This window comes from Scyliorhinus canicula, chromosome 11 (genome assembly GCF_902713615.1).
Source record: "Scyliorhinus canicula chromosome 11, sScyCan1.1, whole genome shotgun sequence".
Taxonomy (NCBI): Eukaryota; Metazoa; Chordata; class Chondrichthyes; order Carcharhiniformes; family Scyliorhinidae; genus Scyliorhinus; species Scyliorhinus canicula.
The window spans coordinates 14,562,819-14,584,983 of NC_052156.1; the positions used below are offsets into that span (position 1 = coordinate 14,562,819).

The 22,165-nt window shown below is 47.1% G+C and overlaps 1 protein-coding gene across 2 annotated transcripts in view; it reads right to left on the reverse strand.

Moving 5' to 3' along the window:
* Positions 1 to 10,790, reverse strand: part of LOC119973848 (twinfilin-2) — a 119,910-nt gene extending 109,120 nt beyond the window's left edge. For both annotated transcript variants that reach the window (XM_038812325.1, XM_038812324.1), the window contains exon 1: positions 10,665 to 10,790. In XM_038812325.1, coding sequence (XP_038668253.1) covers positions 10,665 to 10,689 — 25 coding nt within the window. In that variant the 5' untranslated portion in view covers positions 10,690 to 10,790. The remainder of the gene's footprint in view (positions 1 to 10,664) is intronic.
* Positions 10,791 to 22,165: the final 11,375 nt, after the last annotated feature.

Here is a 22,165-nt window from a genome sequence, read left to right on the forward strand (position 1 = left end):
AAATGTTTGGAAGGGTATGGGATTAATTGAGTGTTTTTTATAACAAACATGCACAGATCCAATGGCCTCCTTTTGTGCTGAATCATTTTGAGAGTGTAAATGACACTGCAGCTGAGATCTACTGTACAATCGGATCACTTTCATTGTTTCTGTCAGGGTCTCATGGATGCTTATCCACAGGAAGATTTTATTTTCTATAATGATCTGTGATATTTCATTCATGTGTATGGAATAGATGACTGATACTGTGCTACTAACTAAGACACACTGACGACATCAGGCTTGCGGGTCTGTTTAGATAGTTTAACAGCAGAAGAGAATTTGGATCTATGCACAGCTGGACTGCAGTTTTTTAAAAAGTATTTTTATTGACATTTTTCATTTTAACAAATAACACAACACAACCACGGGAATGGTACTGCTCAGCAAAAATAAAAGGGTCTCAATATATATGGATACAGACGGGAACAGGAGAACAGCAACATAATTGGTTCAGTACAATCATCAATAGACTCACCTTAGTGTCTCTATACACACCACCAGAGAACAAGGGAGATAAGGAGAAGGCCACATAGCAATTGCTCGCCATAACATAGAACATAGAACAGTACAGCACAGAACAGGCCCTTCGGCCCTCGATGTTGTGCCGAGCAATGATCACCCCACTCAAACCCACGCATCCACCCTATACCCGTAACCCAACAATCCCCCCCTTAACCTTACTTTTTAGGACACTACGGGCAATTTAGCATGGCCAATCCACCTAACCCGCACATCTTTGGACTGTGGGAGGAAACCGGAGCACCCGGAGGAAACCCACGCACACACGGGGAGGACGTGCAGACTCCGCACAGACAGTGACCCAGCCAGGAATCGAACCTGGGACCCTGGAGCTGTGAAGCATTTATGTTAACCACCATGCTACCGTGCTGCCCCTTGTGAGTTCAGCATTCATTTTCTGTACCTTGTTCAGGCGTGCACCAGAACATAACTCCCTCAACTCCGCGACACCAGAGGTCCCAATGACATACTGTAATGGCCATGATGTGGAGATGCCGGCGTTGGACTGGGGTGAGCACAGTAAGAAGTCTTACAACACCAGGTTAAAGTCCAACAGGTTTGTTTCAAACACGAGCTTTCGGAGCACGGCTCCTTCACCTGAAGAAGGAGCCGTGCTCCGAAAGCTCGTGTTTGAAACAAACCTGTTGGACTTTAACCTGGTGTTGTAAGACTTCTTACTATACTGTAATGGCATTATCATTACTGAAGCTCCCACAATTAACATCCTGGGGGTGGGGACTTCCAGTGCTGGCTATGTGGTGAGCAGTCCACACATGCAGTGGGTCTGGCCAGGATACTTTGATTTTGTCACTTTTTGCACGGTTTATGGGTGATTTTTTGAGGGAATTTAGTTTAGTTTGGTAGCATAGGGTCTCTTTGTAAAAGTAATATCTGGTAAATACAATACTCAGCAGAAGCCGAGCAAGGGATCGCCGTCAGACTAGGATGTTCCTTGACCCTCAGTAGAAGGGAACATGGCGGAGGCTTCTGCTATGTTGTTGAGCAGCACAGTGGCGCAGTGGGCTGTCTGAAGAAACCGGAGCACCTGGAGGAAACCCACGCAGGCACGGGGAGAACATACAAACTCCACAGTCATTCAAGGCTATTATTGAACCTAGGTCCCTGGCGCTGAGAGGCAGCGGTGCGAGCCCACTATGCTGCCCAGAAGCTTTACAGAAAAGGGATGTGAACAGGTTATCAATGATGAGTACAAAATGGTGTACGTTCTTCAGTCTTTAAGTGCTCCTTTTCAAGAAAAGAGCAATGATGCATACACTACAAGTAAATAGCAAGTTTAAATTCAAATATAATTCTTGCATACAAATTAATTTTATAATTTCATAACTCTAAGTATGCCGTAAAGAGTAGTGGTAAGCAAATATTATGAATAAACAAAATCAAAAACCGCTTGACTGAACAATTAAAATGATTAATTGCAGTCAAGCAAATTTTATGTTACAGTTCCTTTGAGAAATCCTCATGGTTAATTAAGATTCTTCACTTATAATCTCACAGTAAGTGTGACATTTCCAGGTGCCATTCCACCCTTGCTGCACCTGGCTGCTAATATTTGAAAAAGGACAACAATTAATGGTGGTGAGGGAGAAACACAAGAGTTTACATTGACACAGAGTTCCGTGGTATTGGTGAGGTAGTCTTATTGATTTATAGATAACAAGAGAACCAGCTCTTTATACATGTTAATAATTTAGCAGACAGCACAGTGAAATGTGTCAGTTCTCCTTCCTGGCTCACGTCCAGAGTATGAAATCATCACTACGGCATCCATATACAGCATGGAGCACAGTGGGTAGCACTGTTGCTTCACAGCTGCAGGGTCCCAAGTTCGATTCCCGGCTTGGGTCACTGTCTGTGCGGAGTCTGCACGTTCTCTCCATGCCTGCGTGAGTTTCTTCCAGGCGCTCCGGCCTCCCACAAGTCCTGAAAGACGTACTGTTAGGTAATTTGGACATTCTGAATTCTCCCTCTGTGTACCCAAACAGGTGCCGGCATGTGGCCACTAGGGGCTTTTCACAGTAACTTCATTGCAGTATTAATGTAAGCCTACTTGTGACAATAAAGATTACTTTACTTTATATATGTTCAATGCACCTTTTAACAAGAGTCAAAAAGGCATGGCGAATAAAAAAAAAAACCCCTCTGTATACAATAGTTCCCCAATTCCGAAAACAAAATACTACAACTTCTGACATATTGGGATGGCATGATGGAAGTGGTTAGCACTGCTGCCTCACACCGCCAAGGACCCGGGTTCGATTCTGACCTTGGGCGACTGTCTGTGTGGAGTTTGTACATTCACCCTGTGTCAGCGTGGGTTTCCTCCAGGTGCTCTGGTTTCCTCCCACAAACCAAAGATGTGGTTTGGTGGATTGGCCAATCTAAATTGCCCCTTAGGGTCCAACGGTCAGGTTGGTTTGCGGGGATGGGGCGGGTCAATGGGTTTAGGTAGGGTGCTCTTTTGGAGGGTCGTGCAGATGTGATGGGCCGAATGGTCTCCTTGTGCATGTAGCTTTCTACGATTTTACATTTGTTCAGGTCCCTAATAAAACTATCATAAATGGTCATATTTTTCACTGAGGTACAAAAGTTATAAAACCATGCTGTAAAAATGGTTTACATATCAGTTGAAGGATTCATTCTTTCTCTCTGGTATTTTGCTTCATAGCAAGTGTGGTAGGTGGTAATGCTGCATTGAATGTTTGAAAGGACTGGAATTAACCAGATTTACTTTTGAATCTAACACCCTGCTGACTCTGGAAACCATCTAGTTTAGTCTTGTGACAAGTGGGTACACCTCCTTTCTCAGCATCTGCTAGTCAGCTTGAAAACATGTATTGTGTTTTTCTTTCCCTCTTGCCTTTGTTGTTATGTTAGGGCCAGCAGAAGGAAAGTCAGTTTTTAAATCACAATACACGACAACAGAATTCAGGAAATCATTCCCCAAACTCCATGTTGCTTTGGACCTCAGATTGAGGCTCTTCACATTTGGTATTGTGAAATAACAAAGAACCAGCAGGCAAAACTAACACAGCTATTATCTGAATGCCTTAAATTAGGAGCGGGGAATGTACAATGAGACCTGGGAGTCCTCGTACACCAGTCACTGAAGGTAAGCATGCGGGTACAGCAGACAGTAAAAAAGGCAGATGGTATGTTGGCCTTCATAGCGAGACAGTTCGAGTACAGCAGGGATGTGTTGCTGCAATTATTCCAGGCCTTGGTGAGGCCACACCTGGAATATTGGGCAGGATTCTCCCAACGGGAGTCTAAGTGCCGACGCCGCAGTAAAAACCGGAAGGTCCCCCCGAGAACGGAGCCCCCCTCCCCCCACCACAGGCCGCCCCCAAACCTTTGCGACGAGTACCCTGTGGCAGCGACCAGATGTGGATGGCGCCGGTAGGAATCGGCTGTTTACGCACGGCCGCTCAGCCCAACCGGGCCGGAGAATCGCCGCTTGCCGTTGGCGGCGATTCTCCGAGCGGCCCGGTGCAATTCGCGCGGCGCTGGTTTCGGGGGGGGAGAATCGCGTGCGGGTGTCGGGGCAGCATGGCGTGATTCATGCGGCATCCCGGTGATTCTCCGACCCGGGAGGGGTGGGGGGACGGATAATATCGCCCATTGTGTGCAGTTTTGGTCTCCAAATCTGAGGAAAGATGTTCTTGCTCTAGAGAGAGTGCAACAAAGGTTTACTAGACTGATTCCTGGGATGGTAGGACTGACGTATGAGGAGAGATTGAATCGGTTAGGATTGTGTTCGTTGGAGTTCAGAAGAATGAGGGGGTGGGGGCGGTTCTCATAGAATCCTGTGAAATTCTAACTGGACTGGACAGGGTAGATGCAGGAAGGATGTTCCTGATGGTGGGTGTTCCAGAACCAGGGATCACAGTCTGAGGTTACAAGATAGACCATTTAGGATAGAGCTGGGGAAAAATCTCTTAACCCAGAGAGTGGTTGAGGCCAAAAGATAGTATGTTTCAAGGAGCAGTTAGATATAGCACTTAGGATGAAGAGGATCAAAGGATATGGGGGATAGCGGGATTAGGCTATTGAGTTGGATGACCAGCCATGATCATAATGAATGGTGGAGCAGGCTTGAAGGGCCGAGTGGCCTCCTCTTTATTTTCTATATCTATGTTTAATCTCTCCTGCCCTCTACCCTATCACAGACTTTCCCTTTTGATCTTCCTTTCCCCTCCTTCATTTGCTCAGAGCCATCCTCAACTGGAAATGTTAACTCTGCTTCTCTCCACGGCGGCTCCCTAACCTGCTGAAAATTTCCAGCATTTTCTGTTTTTAATTTAGGCAAAACTCACATCCTTTTCAAAAGCAAATCAGTCAGAAATGCTGACTATCAACCATTCTACCTCAGGTATATTTTTCTTCCAATTCATTTTTATGGCACTAGACTCCATATAAAAGCCAGAATTAGCCAGATGATGCTGCATTTCTTTTACCTGACTTTGCATCATGCGTATGATTGCTAACTGTTTTGATGAACCAGTATATATTTTTAAGCATGATTGCACAACCCAATTCACGAGAAAATCTGCTCAAAAACAAAACTTAAAACCTTCAAAACAACGACCGTATAAATAGAGTTACACTAGCAGGAATAAAAGCAACCCCTGTCAAATTTTTGTTGGAAGAAAATCCTTCCGCAATCACAAAAATATGTATATTTTTGAAATGTATTTAATTCCAAACGTATAAAAAAGGTTACAAAACATAAATAACTCGGGGAACAAACTGCCCAACACACAATTATACAGTGTACGAACACCCCCTCCTCCCTCCCCCCTTCACCGAACAGCTCCTCAAAGATGGTCACGAACATCTCCACCTTGCCTCGAAGCCCTCCGCTGAACCCCTTAATTCGTACTTAATCTTTTAAGTACGAAGAAACTAAAGAAAGTCATGTAAGTCCCCCAGTCAAGCCGCCAAGCCTGCTCTCCCAACCTCCCGTATATGTCTCCCTCCAATTCTGCCCTCCCCTTCCACATCTGGAAGCAGCGGTCGCTCCAACAGGGTGTACCTCGGCAACTGTTTCCAAACCTTCCGCGCAAAGTCCCTTACCTGCAGGTACCTGAACTCACTTCCTCTCGGGAGCTCTATCCTCTCTTTCAATTCCTCTATACTGGCAAACTCATCTTCCAGGTACAGATCCCTCACCATAACCAGCCCCACTTCTCTCCACTTCCTATACATGCCATCTATCACCTCAAAACCATGTTTTTTGCACAATGGCATTAACATCAACATCCCCATTATCCTAAAGTGCCTCCTCAGTTGGTTCCAGACCTGCACCGTGGACTGCACTACAGAGCTCTCCAAGTGTTTCCTTGGTGTCACCTTCACCACTGCCCTCAAGCTGGACCCCCGACAGGATTCTTCCTCCATCCTAACCCATTTTCACAGAAACTTCATTGCAGTGTTAATGTAAGCCTACTTGTGACAATAATTATTATTCTACCCCTTCTCCTTCCCACCACCATCTCACCTTCACCACATTTGCCACCCAGTAATAATGTAGCAGGTTCGGCAATGCCAATCCCCCTTCTGCCTCTGTCACAGGGTCCTCTTAATCTTTGGCACCTTCCCTGCCCATACAAAGTCTGAAATAATCATACCCAGTTTTCAAAAGAAGGCCTTCGGTACAAAGATCAAGAGTGTCTGGAATATGAACAGGAATCTTGGCAGAATGTTTATCTTCACCACTTGGGCCCTCCCTGCCAAAGTCAAGTGCAGCCAGTCCCACCTCTTCAGATCCTCCCTAACCTCTTCCACCAGTTTTGTTAAATTGCATTTGTGTAGCATCACCCATTCCCTCGCTACCTGAATCCCCAGGTATCTAAACCTGTCTCTGGCCACCTTATAGGGCCCCCTAGACTGGCTCGCCAACCCAACACGTTCACTGGGAACTTTGCTTTTCCCTACATTTAACTTATATCCCGAATACTACCCAAACTTCCCCAAAATGGCCCATGATCCTCTCCATGCCCTCCAGCAGGTCCGATACATTCAATGGTAGGTCATCCATGTATAGCAACACCCGATTCTCCCTTTGTCCCCTCGTAATCCCTCGCCACTCTGCCAACCCCCTAAGAGTCATTGCCAGAGACTCTATAGCCAGCGCAGGCAGCAGTGGCAAAAGCGGGCACCTCTGCCTTGTTCCCCTGTGCAGTTCAATGTTCCGTGAATCCATGTCATTGGTCCGCACACTCGCCATCGGTGCCACATACAACAGGCCAAATACAAAGATATATGCAATCAATCTAATCAGAACTAATGCATTTTAAGGCAAGTTGACATTCTCACTAAATCCAACAGCACTCCTGTATTATTCATGCATGATGCATTTCTTATTCATTATTAAATACAGCATGTAGACAATCTTCTGCTGAAAGTTTCTCTCAACAGGGAACAACAAAAAAAGTTGGTGACCATTGCTCAACAGCGTGCTGATGACTGACATTGCACGGGGAGCGAAGTGGATTCTCTCAATTAATTAATATTTTAGCCGAGGGCCCATTTGCGTTGTGGTCGGGTAACACAATGCTCATTCATGAATATTTATTCAAAGTATATCTTGTGAGGGCTGCCGAGTGGTGCCCACCTGATGCCTTCCTGCTTTCACAATCAATCACACTCTACGCGGTGGAATCAGAGTACAAACAAATGGGTAATGTGAGCTTGGGGTATACATGTGAAGAGATTAATTTCAATCCTTGCGTAATATGACAGCAGATCTCACAACTACATTCACATAATTATTGACAAAACAGCCATACCGTAGCAATGTAACACACACCGAGTGGAGCAATGACGAGATCATTCCTTCCATTGTCACATAATGAGGCAGATGGTCATTTATTCTGAAGGTGGCTTAAGCTTCTAGCTTCTACAAGGTGATGCCAATTGTGTTTTAATGCAGTTGCACATACTAGGAACAGGATTCTGTACGGGCTCCAAATATTTGATACTACCAAGTCAAAACTGCAATATATAACCAGCTGACACGAGTACTTGTCACCAGATCTGCACCCAGAAGGGTAGACAGAAACTCGCTGCTCATGTGGGTGGTGGAGGCAGAGACAGTCAATGATTTGAAAAAGAAATTGGATGAGCTCTTGAAGGAAATAAATTAATGGTGATAGAGTGGGTGAATTGCTCCATGGAGAGCTGGCTTAGACGCCATGGGCCAAATAAAGAGCAAAGACAAGTACAGCACAGGAACAGGTCCTTTGTGCCTCCAAGCCTGTGCTGAATATGCTGCCTGTCTAAACTAAAATCTTCTCAACATCCGTACCCCTCTATTCCCATCCTATTCATGTATTTGTCAAGATGCCCCTTAAACGTCGCCATCGTATCTGCTTCCACCACCTCTACTGGCAGCGAGTTCCAGGCACACCTACCCTCTGTGTAAAACATTTACTTCACATATGTCCTCTAGATTTTGCCCCTCGCACCTCAAACCTATGTGCCCTATAATGATCCGTTCACCCTGGGAAAAAGCTTCTGACTATCCACTCTGTCTATGCCCCTCATGATTTTGTAGACTTCTATCAGGTCACCCCTCAATCTCCGTCGCTCCAGTGAGAACACACCAAGTTTATCCAACCTCTCCTCATATCTAATGCCCTGCATATCAGGCAACATCCTCTAAACTTCCTCTGCACCCTCTCCAAAGCCTCCACATCCTCCTGGTAGTGTGGCAACCAGAATTGTATGCAATATTCCTAACTAAGGTTCTATACAGCTGCTGCATGACTTGCCAATTTTTATATTCAATGCCCCTGTTGATGAAGGCAAGCATGCCGTATGCCTTCTTGACTACCTTTTCCACCTGCATTGCCACTTTCAGTGACCTGTGGACCTGTACACAGAGATTCCTCTGCCTGTCAATACTCTTAAAGGTTCTACCATTCACTGTATATTTCCCAAATGCATTACCTCATATTTGTCCGGATTAAACTCCATCTGCCATCTCTCCGCTCAAGTCTCCAACTAATCCATATACTGCTGTATCCTGTGACAGTCGTCATCACGACCCAAACTTCCCCAATTCCACCAACCTTTGTGTTATCCACAAACTTACTAATCAAACCAGTTACGTTTTCCTCCAAATCATTTAAATAACTACAAAGGTCCCAGCACTGATCCCTGCAGAACACCACTAGTCACAGCTCTCCATTCAGAAAAGCACCCTTCCACTGCTACTCTCTGACTTCTATGACCAAATATAGTCTCCTTCTGTGCCATAAATGACACTATGACAGGTGACCTGCTTCTAGCCATTATATCAGAATGTTCAGAAGAGCAACAAAGGAATCTCTCCCCTTCCTTTCCCTCCTCCCCTTGGGTACAGAAGCACCAACCTTCTATTTGATAGTTCCTTAAGATAAACTACAGATACAGAAATGGCTGATGTAGAACTACCAAGTCAGGTCACTCGAAAGGAGACACAATTACATTGCAATCAGGGGCAGCATGGTGGCGCAGTGGTTAGTATTGCTGTCTCATGATCCTGGCTCTGGGTCACTGTCCGTGTGGAGTTTGCACATTCTCCCTGTGTTTGCGTGGGTTTCGCCCCCACAACCCAAAGATGTGCAGGGTAGGTGGACTGGCCACGATAAATTGCCCCTTAATTGGAAAAAATTAATTGAGTACTCTCATTTTTTTTTTAAAAAGAAACAAAAATTTCAGTCAAGGCCACAAAAGCTACAGATTACTTCTACTCAACGTTTCAGAATTTGAACCCCTGCTAATGGCACTGCGGCATCGAAATGTTGATTTAATAAATTCAACATTTGGAGTTAGTAAACAAGCTCATGAATGTTATCACAAATTATTTAAAAGATAGAATTTTAATCTACATTCAGACATCTGGAGCAAGTACATGTTGTCTATATGTAGACCCGGGAGTAGGCTAAACAAAAGAGATTCCAAACTGCCATGGGATATAGAAAGCTTATAAAAAGCAGTGTGTTTATATTAAACAGCACAAGTTGCACCGGGGACTATTTGATTTGGTTAAATTGTTTGCAACTTCATAAAAAAAATTAATTCACCTGGGGAATGTTGTGTACTCACAACACATGATGTGTAACCTAAACCTGATGTCATCACATAGCATGCACAGAACAGGCCATTCGGTTCAAAGGTCCAAGCCAGTGTTTGTGCTCCACCAGACCTTCCTCCTACCCCTCTTCAACCCGGTCAGCATTACTATTTATTCATTTCTCCATCACGATTAATGCAGCTACACAATTTGCCTCAATGCTGCCTATTATGGTCAATAGGCACCACAGATATGCAACTCATTGCATCTGAAGGAACTTTGGCGTCGTTGCAATCCTAATGTCAGAAGTCCACCCCCACTCTGCCATTCTGACAAGGTGGAGGGTGGCGAGGGGGGGGGGGGGGGAGAGAGAGCTCATTTCATTGTCTTGGACCTGACATTCACTCCCAGTAACCTACCACTTGTGTGACAAGCCAGCTGCAGGTTTATTTTTCTATAAAGGCCACTGCTGCAGCTTTTGGCGTCAGAATGCATTAAAATTTCCAGATAAGCTGTGATCTCAGAGGTATTTTCCATCAAAATGGAGACACTGAGCAAAGTGCAAACACACCCAAGGGATGACCTGACCTTAGAGAGGCATGCCAGACACTATGCTGCACATTGTGTTATTGCACCTTAACCCCCTCACAAAGACAGGGGAAGGTTAAGTGAGGCCTGAAGGTATAAAACCCATGTTGTGGCTGCAGTCCTCAACCTCTTCCCCCAGGTCCAGAGAAGCTGCACTGATTGTGATTGACCTGCGGGCCGACCAATCAGCAAACGCCGCGCTGCCCGGAAGTCGCTTTCCGTCAATCGCCGTGGCCCATGGGTGGGACTTCCGGTCCCGGCTTCAGGGAGTCAGGCGCCGGGTTTCCCCAGCAACAGAGACGACAGCCGGGAGTCAAATAAAAAAACGGCTACGATTCAAATAAACCGGAGAGCCCGCGCCTCACGCAAACCGTTATCAGGAACAGATCGTCCCTGAAATTAATGTTCTACTGGCGATATTGGCGGAGGCTCTTACCGGGGATCCCTGTTTGGTGCGACATTGCTGAGGCGCTGCTTTGGAGAGAGACGCTGAGAGTAACGGTGCCGGCCGCAAACCGCCGCGGGAGGCGGAGCTACAGTGCGGGGCGGAGCCAGTACCCGGAGGGCGGAGCTATAGTCCGGGGCGGAGCCAATTACCGGGGGGCGGAGCCAGTACCCGGAGGGTGGAGCTATAGTCCGGGGCGGTGCCAGTCTCCGGAGGGCGCAGCTACAGGGGCGGAGCCTGTACCCAGAGGGCGGAGCTACAGGGGCGGAGCCTGTTGCCGGAGGGCGGAGCTACAGCGCGGAGCCAGTACCCGGAGGGCGGAGGGAGCAACAGTGCGCGGCGAAGCCAGTCCCCGGAGGGCGGAGCTACAGTCCGGGGCGGGGCCAGTCACTGGAGGGCGGAGCTAGTCCCGGAGGGCGAGGCTACAGTACGAGGCGGGGCCAGTCCCCGGAGGGCGGGGCTACAGTCCGGGGCGGAGCTCCAGCGCAGTGGGGGCGGAACCAATCCGCTCGTGCTCCACGTCAGGCAGCCCAGCTGCAGCGCCATCCCACGCTCAGATGCCGGCACTGCAGCCCTTCCAAAGCCCCGCCCCCGTGGATAAGAGGCAAATAGCGACATCTCGCGGACAAAAACAGGCACAGCTCTCACCCCCATCGCCCACACACACCTACACCCATTGCCCACACACAGATCACCCCCAATACCCCACATGGATCACCCATAATTGCCCACACACGGATCACCCCCATCGCCCACACACAGATCACCCCCATCGCCCACACACGGATCACCCCCATCGCCCACACACTGATCACCCCCATCGCCCACACACCGATTATCGCCCATCGAATTTGCACCGGCCCTCTGAAAGGGCACCCTACCGAGGCCAATCCCGCACCCGATCCCTGTAATCCACCTAGCGGCAATTTGTCATGGTCAATCCACCTAACGTGCACATCTTTGGACAGTGGGAGGAAATTGGAGCACCCGGAGGAAACCCGTGCAGACATGGGAAGAATGCAGACTCCACACAGACAGCTACTTGAGGTCGGAATCGAACCCGGGTCCCTGGCACTGTGAGGCAGCAGTGCTAGCCCCTGTGTCACCCAGATCAATCCCAATACCCTGGCACCACACTGAGAAACAACTCTCACTCCAAACCCACACAGAGAACAACACCCCCCACCAGCATCACTGCGCAAACATAGCTCCATAGAAGATAGGAGCAGGAGGAGGCCTTTTGGCCCTTCGAGCCTGCTCCGCCATTCATCACGATCATTGCCGATCATCCAACTCAATACCCTAATCCTGCTTTCTCCCCATAGCCTTTGATCCCATTCTCCTCAAGTGTTATGTCCAGCCGCCTCTTGAATATATTCAAAGTTTTAGCATCAACTACTTCCTGTGGCAATTAATTCCACATGCTCACCACTCTTTGTGTGAAGAAATGTCTCCTTACCTCTGTCCGAAATGAACAGAGATGAGGAGACATTTGGTGATATTGCATGCAATTCCTTCGTCCAAATCATTAATGTGTATTGCAAACAGCGGGGGTCCCAGAATTGAACCCTGCGGTACCCCACTAGTCACCACCTGCCACTCTGAAAATCATAGCTCTTCCCCATCTGAAATGCCCACAGATAGACTCTGCTTTCCTCACCCAGGACATAGCTCTTCCCCATCTGAAATGCCCACAGATAGACTCTGCTTTCCTCACCCAGGACATAGCTCTTCCCCATCTGAAATGCCCACAGATAGACTCTGCTTTCCTCACCCAGGACATAGCTCTTTTCCATCCCACTTGTATCCGCACAAAAATACATATCTGTCTCCCACCCCTGGCATCCAAACACAGACACAGGTCTTTCTCACCCCTTGGCACCTTTAGAAAGAGGTTTTTTCCCCACCTCTAAGCTGCCAGACACCAATAAATATTCTGCAGTATAAACACCACATATTCTGCTCCCCACTCCAACTCCCATTGTACCAGTGGATGTTGTGTATCTGGACTTTCAAAAGGTTTTTGACAAGGTCCCACACAAGAGATTAGTGATCAAAATTAAAGCTCATGGCATTGGGGTAATGTATTGATGTGGATAGAGAACTGGTTGGCAGACACGAAGCAGAGAGTGGGACTAAACAGGTCCTTTTCAGAGTGGCAGGCAGTGACTAGTGGGGTACCGCAGGGTTCTGTGCTGGGATCCCAGCTGTTCACGATATACATGAATGATTTGGACGAAGGAATTGCAAGTAACATCTCCAAATTTGCAGACGACACTAAGCTGGGTGGCATTGTGCGCTGGGAGGAGGATGCAAAGAGGCTGCAGGGTGACTTGGGCAGGCTGGCAGAGTGGGCAAATACTTGGCAAATGCAATATAACGTGGGTAAATGTGAGGTCATCTACACTGGTGGCAAAACAGGAAGGCAGATTATTATCTGAATGGTGGCAGTATAGGAAAAGGGGAAGTGCAACGAGACCTGGGAGTCATGGTAGAACAGTCGCTGAAGGTTGGCATACAGGTACAGCAGGCAGTGAGGAAAGATAATGGTATGCTGACCCTCATAGCGAAAGGATTTGAGTATAGGAGTAGGGATGTGTTGCTGAAGTTATACATAGCCTTGGTGAGGCCACACCTTGAGTATTGTGCGCAGTTTTGGTCTCCGGGTTTGAGGAAGGACATTCTTGCTATTGAAGGTGTCCAGTGAAGGTTCACCAGACTAACTCCCGGGATGGCAGGTCTGAGATATGAAGAAAGACTGGATCGACTGGGCTTGTACTCACTGGAGTTTAGAAGAGTGAGAGGGGATCTCATAGAAACAATTAAAATCCTGATGGGACTGGACAGGCTGGATGCGGGAAGAATGTTCCCGATGTTGGGGAATGGAGAGGAGTGAGATTCCTCTATGATTGTCACATGGTTGGAAAAATCCTTCCTGTTAATACGGGTGGGCAATGGTGACACTGTTATATTCTTGCAGCATGGTTCCATGCACTGACTTAGACTGAAAGAGTCACTGAGCTTCTTGACCAAGCATTAATCTCCAGCCTCGTAGATCTCAGCTGGGAGTGGCATCAGCTCCTAGATCTTGGCTGCCAGACAGAGGTTTACTCACGTTCATTGTTTCTAACACTGAGGGAGGATCATCAAGAGAGGGCAGATCGAGGGTGTAATTAAGGTGCTCTGCCCATCCTTCCAGAATTAGAACGTTTTCTGTGAGCAGCACTATAGGCAGCACCTTCCACATGCAGTACCATCAAGACGGACAAGGTCAGCAAAATCATGGAAACACAACAACTTGGAAGTTCCCCTCCAAGCCGCTCACCATCCTGCCTTGGAAATTTATTACCATTCCTTCACTATTGCTGGGTCAAAATCCTGGAATGTCCTCCCTCACAAAGGTGTGGGTACACCTACACGACATGACTGGAGCGGTTCAATAAGGCAGCTCACTCCCGCCTTCTCAAGGACAATAAACACTGGCCTAGCCAGTGATGCCCACATCTCTTGAATCAATTTTTTCTAAAGTATTGACTTGTCAGCACCAGGGAATGATAATGATCCAGTAAACTGGGGTTTGTCGACAGGTTTTGGAGCATTGGAATTCATATTTCAGGGCAACCTCTTCCAGTTTCCCTTGCCTGTGTATGACTAACGTTTGCCTGTGTTCTGATTTGACCAAATGTCTTGCATCTCTCTGAGATTGTGTAGTACGTCCTGCAGGTGTTTTGGTACAAAGTGATGCATAGAATGGGCGTTCGTCCAAGACATCTTGTTGGGATTAGGGAGCTGGAAACCTGTGTTGGTGATTGAGAGCTCATGCCCAGCACACAACTTCAGCAAAGGGGGAACATTGCAACCGCAAATCCCGTTTTTCTGATCACCCCTTCCGACCCCGTTCACTGATTTCCTTGAGCTGACCCACCTCAGGTAGACAAGTCTCACAGAGATTTGCAATCTGTGTGTTGTAGCTGGCCAGCTTTCTACCAACAGGAGCAGTCCATCTCTCCGGTCTGCCTGCTGCAGTGTCCATGCGGGCACACTCGTTCCATGCACCTATCGTGACTGGTTGTGGTGAATGTAACGTAGTAATTCACACTGTATTTACCAATACTATTGTAAGCGCAGTAGCGTTATCCGACCACTAGGGGGAGTAGCTCTGGGAATGCTCAGGAGTTTGTACAGGGCTCCGCCCACGACTCCACCCACGACTCCTCCCCCGTGTTTGCGTGTGCCTCTCCCCCCCCCCCCCCTCCCCCACAACCCAAAAGATGTGCAGGTTAGGTGGATTGGCCACACTAAAATTGCCCCTTAATTGGGAAAAAAAAAATTGGGTACTCTAAAGTAGTAAAAAAAAAGTTTTGCATCTGCTTCATTCCAGTGAAAAACAGCCTGAGCTGCCATAGAGTCATAGAACACAGAAAAGGCCCTTCGGCCCATCGAGTCTGCACCGGTCAAAAACCACCCAGCTACTCTAATCCCATTTCCCAGCACTTGGCCCATAGGCGTGTATGCTTTGGGATCGCAAATGCACGTCTAAATACTTCTTAAATGTTATGTGTGCAGGTTAATGGCTACAGCTCTCTGCTGCTGTGTCACTCACCCATTTCCACAGGACTTAGAGGCACATGATGTGGTCTTCTTTGTGTTGCTTATTTCAGGGTGGTTGGCTTACTGTTCACAAAGACCACAAAATAGCTTGAACTTAAACAAAGCTATAAATTTATTAACACTACTAACTTGGATTTGACACATATTTAAGAATGCACAGGTGTTTAATAACATCTAAACTACTCTCATCTACAGCTAGTCTCACTGCTGGTTCTATCTATCTAACTCCTGCACACGCTCTTCAAAAAGGTTTAGCATCACTGCCTTATATAGTTGTAACTGTAGCTCCCTCTAGTGGCTACTCTTGACACTTCATTAACCCCTGCAGTTCTGACAGTTACGATAATACCACGCATGATAAATGACAGATGATAGAAAGGTGATGTACAGGTCTTGTGTGTGAATTGGATTAAAGTGAGGGAGAGTCGCACTTTCTCAGCCCTGCTCTCTCGTCCTGATTTAGCTTGGCCCAGTGACAAGACCAGTCTAGACGGCTGGAGATAGACCCAGATGCAGTGGGTGAACAGGATGTCTTTTTTGTCTTGTCAAACTCCACACATTCCACAAGACTGTTGAACCTGAGATTGATCTCAACTGTCCAGTCCGCTGACATCAGTCTTCACATGCCAGCATAGACAAATCCACAAGTTGCTGCGGGCAGGAGACCCAATGGCTACCCTCAGCTGGTTTGACCCGGCAGTCAAGGAGGTTTATTGGAGGTGTGGCCACTGCCTGGTGCTAAAAATGACTTGAACCTCAATCTATAAGTTTGCGGATGATACAACTGTGGTGGGCCGTATCTCAAACAAGATGAATCAGACTACAGGAGGGAGATAAATCACTTGGTTGCATGGTGTATCGAAAACAATCACTCTCTAAATGTCGGAAAGACCAAGGAACTGATCGTCGATTTCAGGATGCATAGCACGACACACTCCCGTCTGTATCAAGTGGAGATGGTCGATAGCTTTAAGTTCCTGGGGGGTCACCAAAAATCTGTCTTGGTTCACTCACGTTGATGCATCAGTCAAGAAAGCCCAACAACGTCTTTGCGTCCTGCGGAAGCTAAAGAAATTTGGCATGTCTGCATCGACTCTCACAAACTTCTACAGATGTGCGATAGAGAGCATCCTCTCCGGCTGCATCACAGCTTGGTATGGCAACTGCTCGGTCCAAGATCGCAAGAAACTGCAGAGTGTGGTGAACTCAGCCCAACGCATCACACAAGCTTGCCACCCTCACATTGATTCTGTCTACACCTCCCTCTGCCTCAGGAAAGCAGACAGCCTTATCAGAGACCCCTTCCACCCTGGCATTGCCTTCTTCCAGACCCTTCCATCAGGCAGAAGGTACAGAAGTCTGAAGACCTGCACATCCAGACATAGGAACAGCTTCTTCCCCACAGCTACAAGACTCCTCAATGACTCCCCCTTGGACTGATCTGTTCCCTGTAAGAACACTATTCACGACGCCCTATGCTGCTCTTGCTCATTGTTATGGGCAAGGGTTTAGAGAACCCCAAAGTGTATCATGGAGTTCACCTGACCCACAACTTTTAATAGATTGTGGTATGGGAAACACACAGTCCACTCTACAGGTGTGGTACAGCAGAAATGGAAAAGTATTTTATAAAGCAAAACAATGTTTATTCTATGAACTCAAGTTAACTTTTTTAAAACATACAAGTGAACAACTTAACAACCATTAATTCAAATACAACCCCCAAAGAATACAACACTAAGTAATCCTTAATACCTTCCCAAACAACATCCAGAAGGCAAAAGAAGCACCTTTTAACAGAAGCACATTAGGTTTACATTCACTACTGAGAACATTTATAATTCTGAATTCACCAAATGATCAAGAGATAGTCTTTTCATGGCAGAGAGATCAACAGTCCACCTGCTCTGTCTGGCTTCAGCTCCAACACTGAAAACGAAACTAAAACACACCCTGCAGCAAACAACCTAAAACAAAAACAAAAAGCTGACAGACAGTGCAGCTCCACCCACACTCTGACATCACTGCAGTAATATGAGCAGCCAAACATCTCTTAAAGCAACATTCTCATGACATCATGTATTTGCTTAGTTTGGCCTCTTGTTCCACACTGTAACCAATCACTGTTTGTCAATGCACCATTAGCCAATGTTCTCTGTTGATTATTCTTTTGTCTACGGTGTACGTGCTGTGTACGTTCCCTCGGCCGCAGAAAGATACTTTTACTGTACTCCGGTATATGTGACAATAAATCAAATCAAATCAAACCTATAGGTGAGAGTGGGGTGAAGAATACTGTATGAGCCACTCCAAAGAGTGTGGTGAGCCTGCCCGAGAGAGGTGCTGACCCTTCCTTGCACTCCTTCAGCTCTGCGTAGGGTTTTCTCCTCCACTAGTTTCTGGATGACCTCATTATTTTTAGTGAACCAATCTTGGCGCTGGCGAGATGGAGGGCCAAGGAGAGAGCGTAAAAGTGGCTGGAGGAGAACATCATGTAAAAAGCTGCAGACAGGTTGAGAAGAACGAGGTGGGTGAGCTTATCTTTGTCACTTAGGATGTGACTTGTGTAAGATCCGCTTTGGTCCCGTGACAGGGGCAGAAACCTGATGGGGGGGGGGGGGGGGGTGTGTGGAGGGATTCAAACATTGGGCAGGCATTTGGGAGGTGACAATAAGTTCCAGGACTTTGGAGCGGAAAGGGAGGTTGTAGATGGGGTGATAACTTGCCAGTGTGGTGACGTACATTTAGAAGGAGTAGTTGTTGCCGGCAGATTTAGTGGAGAGAGGAACAACGACTGAAGAGAGAGGATTGAGGTGACGCCTGCACCAGGATTTCACCCTCCACCTAGAAACACCCTCTTCCCATCATCACCCTCGCTGTCTTCAGCACCCCCTATATCTCCTCCCATACTGACACCCACCCCTCCCCAGTCCCACCAAAACACACACACAGGACAAGCACAAAGACTGCAAAGAGCTCAGGCCCCATCTGGTGATCAGAAAATAGCACAAGATTTGTGCAGTGGCTGGAGAGCAGTCCAGTCTCAAAAACCGTTCCTAACGCAAGGTGTCAGCAAACAAGGATTTGTAAAATATAAGAATAAAAATACCACTCTGCCCCCACAGCTTCAGGGTTTTCCTCCAACAAAATGTGTGTGCCCATTGCTGGGTGAGTGAGAACGTGGAGGATTTTCAATATAATGCAGTGGGGGGGGGGGGGGGGGGGGGGGGGGGTCAGTGAACTAAAGGGGACTGGTCAGGGGTGATGGGAAAATGATTTGGAGTTTATACCGAGGGGGTGAGGCTGTACAGGAGATGATGAGACGACTGCTGCTCGAGCCCACGGGCACTGCAAATGTGGGTGAAGGTCTCACATGGAGACGTGGACAGTGTTGGGCTAAGTTGTGACGCCCCATCCTGCTGGGATAGCTTGGTGACCCTCAGTTTCAGCTCAGGCCAATTGAATGAGGGACCAGGACGTTGCAGGCAGATGTGGATGCACACATTAGCAGAAACTGTTGCTTTCAGACGAGAAAGGAAGTGGCATTTGTGTATCCCCTAAGCCCTTTAAAAAAATAATTACAAAGTCTAACAGGGATTTTTAAATAACCTTTTCACACATCTTTCTGCAGCTGGAACCTCAGGTGACAGGGAACACGGCTACAAACATACTTGCCTGAAAGCCCCTAATGTACAGATCCTTTGATACAGAGAATGCTTTTTATTTTATTCATGGAATCATAGAATTTACAGTGCAGAAGGAGGCCATTTGGCCCATCGAGTCTGCACCGGCCCTCGGAAAGAGCATCCTGCCTCCACCCTACCGTTACCCACTCACCCCACCTAACCTTTTGGACACTAAGGGGCAATTTAGCATGGCCAATCCACCTAACTTGCATTTCTTTGGACTGTGGGAGGAAACTGGAGCACCCGGAGGAAACCCCGCAGGCACGGGGGAAAAGTGCAAACTCCACACAGCCAGTCACCTGAGGCAGGAATTGAACCTGGGTCCCTGGAGCTGTGAGGCAGCAGTGCTAACCACTGTGCCACCGTGCTGCCCATAAATTAACGGGATGTGAGTATCTCATGTAGGCCAGCATTTCTTGCCCATCCCTAATGCAGCTGAGTGGCTCTCCAGGCCATTTAGAGTTAACCGTATTGCTATGGAGTCACATGTAGGCCAGACCGGGTAAGGACGGCAGATCTCCTTCCCTGTCGCACATTAGCGAACAAGGTGGGTTTTGACAACAATCTGGCAGCACCATGTCTACTATAACTGATTTAATTTTAGATTCCAGATTTTCATTCATTAATCGAATTTCATCAGCTGCCATGTGGGAATTTGAACCAATGTATTCAGAACATTAATCCATGTCTCCGGATTACGAGCCCAGTTACCAAACTACAATGCCACCACTCCCAGCTTTTAGCGTGTTTAGATGTGGAGGCATTAGAGAGAGCGCAGTAAAGATTCGCAAGAATGGTTCCAGGGATGAGGAAATTCAGCGATGTAGGCGGATTGCGGGAGTCTTGTTTCTCTTTCGAGAAGAGGCGGTGGAAAGGAGATTTGATAGACGCGCACCCAAAATCATGAGGGGGTCTGGACAGAGTAGATCGGGAGAAACTGTTTCAATTGGTGGAAGGATTGTGAACCAGAGGGGCGCGGATTTGAAACAATTGGCTGCAGAAGCGACATGGGGAAAAACCTTTTCACACGGCGAGTGATCCGGAATGTGCTGTCTGAAAGTCTGGGGGAGGCAGGTTCAATCGAGGCATTGAAGAGTCAGTTGGATTAGTATCTGAAAAGGAAGAGCCTGCAGGGCTACAAGGAGAAGGCTGGGGGTGCCCCACCATGTGAATTGTTCCTTTGGAGATCAAGTGTGGCTGCGAAGGACCAAATGGACTCCTTATGTGCTGTAACCACTCTGATTCTGGGAATAATTCTGAGTGCAGATTTGACATCATGATGATTCACTACGCTCATATATCTTAAAGCAATTAATACAGATTTACCTGAATACATTACTGGTGCCGTCAATATTGTGGACACTGTTGTTAATACTTTTAAATGAATGGTCCCTTTGGGCAGTTGTTGAATGACTGCAATCTGTTCTACACAGCCAACTGAGGAGAACGTTTAACTGTACAATGATTGACTCAATAAAACCTTTCAAAGAGTTTATTAAGAAGTAGAAAAGAAGCCTCCATTCTATGTTTCATGTCTCCAGCACAGTTCCTCACCAGTCGTTCTGCTAATAGCTATTGCTTACTGACAGGGTCCATTGTCACACTCAGTTGGGGAGTTGGGGGGGGGGGGGGGGTGGAGTTGTCGGGGAAATTGCTTCTCTGTTTGCTCTGCTCCCTGTTACATTGGGTGCTTTGTCCAGTCCTAACCACATAGTCACGAGAGAGACATATAGAAGTGCTTGAGGTGATGCTGGAGAATAGTCTTGCGATTGATCTACAGTGGGGGAGGACCGTAATAAAGTAAATAGAGAGAGAGATATGTGATTTTCAATCTTAAAAGCAGGTGATGGAGACATTACTTTCGACAAACATGCCAAACTTGGCGGCAGGCGGCGCAGTGGTTAGCACTGCTGCCTCACGGCGTCGAGGACTCGGGTCGATCCCGGCCCCGGGTCACTTACCATGTGGAGTTTGCACATTCTCCTCGTGCCTGTGTGGGCCTCACCCCCACAACCCAAAGACATGTAGGGTAGATGGATTGGCACGCTAAACTGCTTCTAAATTAGAAAAAAAATAATTGGCTGCTCTAAATTTATTTTAAAAATACAAACATGTAGAAATAACCGACACTTGTCCACCTCATGATTCTCAAACGTTTTTTCCCATGGACCACTTAGACGGTAAAGTGGACCATTAATCAGCCCAACCCCACCTGCTCTTGTTTTCCACCATGAAAAGATGCTTCAGAATTAATGGAAACTAAATATTGAACAGCTTTGTTTCTTCTGCACGGCATAAATGTGTGTACTTTCGTTTTTTTATTGAGTACCATAAATATATTATTAATTCCAAACAAAAGTGTAGACATTTTAATATTTTAAACATTAACACAACAAGAGAACATGTTCATTTGAAAAATTCTAATCTGTATAATAAAATCTTCACAATGATCTTCTGAGAAGCTTAAACGAATCTCACATCTATATTCATCAACCAAAATCAGCAGTAATATAAATCTTGCTTAGAAAACTACATTGTTGTTGCTCGTGCTAATCCATAGAATGGACCCCCTGGAATCCCTACAGCGCAGTCAGAGGCCATTCAGCCTATCGAGCCTGCACAGGCTTCCTGAAAGAGCACCCTACCTAGGCCCAATCCCACACATTTCTGGACACCAAGGGGCAATTTAGCATGGCCAATCTACCTAACCTACTCATCTTTGGATTGAGGAAACAGGACCACCTGGAGGAAACCCACGCAGACACGGGGAGAACGTGCAGACTCCGCGCAGACAATCACCCGAGGCCCGGAATTGAACCTGGGTCCCTGGCACTGTGGGGCAGCAGTGCTAACCACTGTGCCACCGTGGTGACTAATGCTGCACACGTGGGCGCCAGTTTTGTTGTTTTGACGTTGTGCGAGTGGTGAGGATGAGGGTTCTGGCCTGTTCCCTTGTGTGGCCTTGGCTGTGGCAAGCCTGCCAGTGACTGCATTTTAGTCCAGCCCATGGAGCACCTGGAGGACACCACTGGCCAAACTTTGAGAACAACTGATCTACATTATGTAAATAGAGCACATTAGGTAAATGATGAGAGATTGTAGAACTCTGAGGTGCAGAGGGATCTGGGCATCCTGGTGCAGGTAAGCAAGTGATTAGGAAGGCAAATGGAATGTTGTTGTTTATTGCATGGGGAA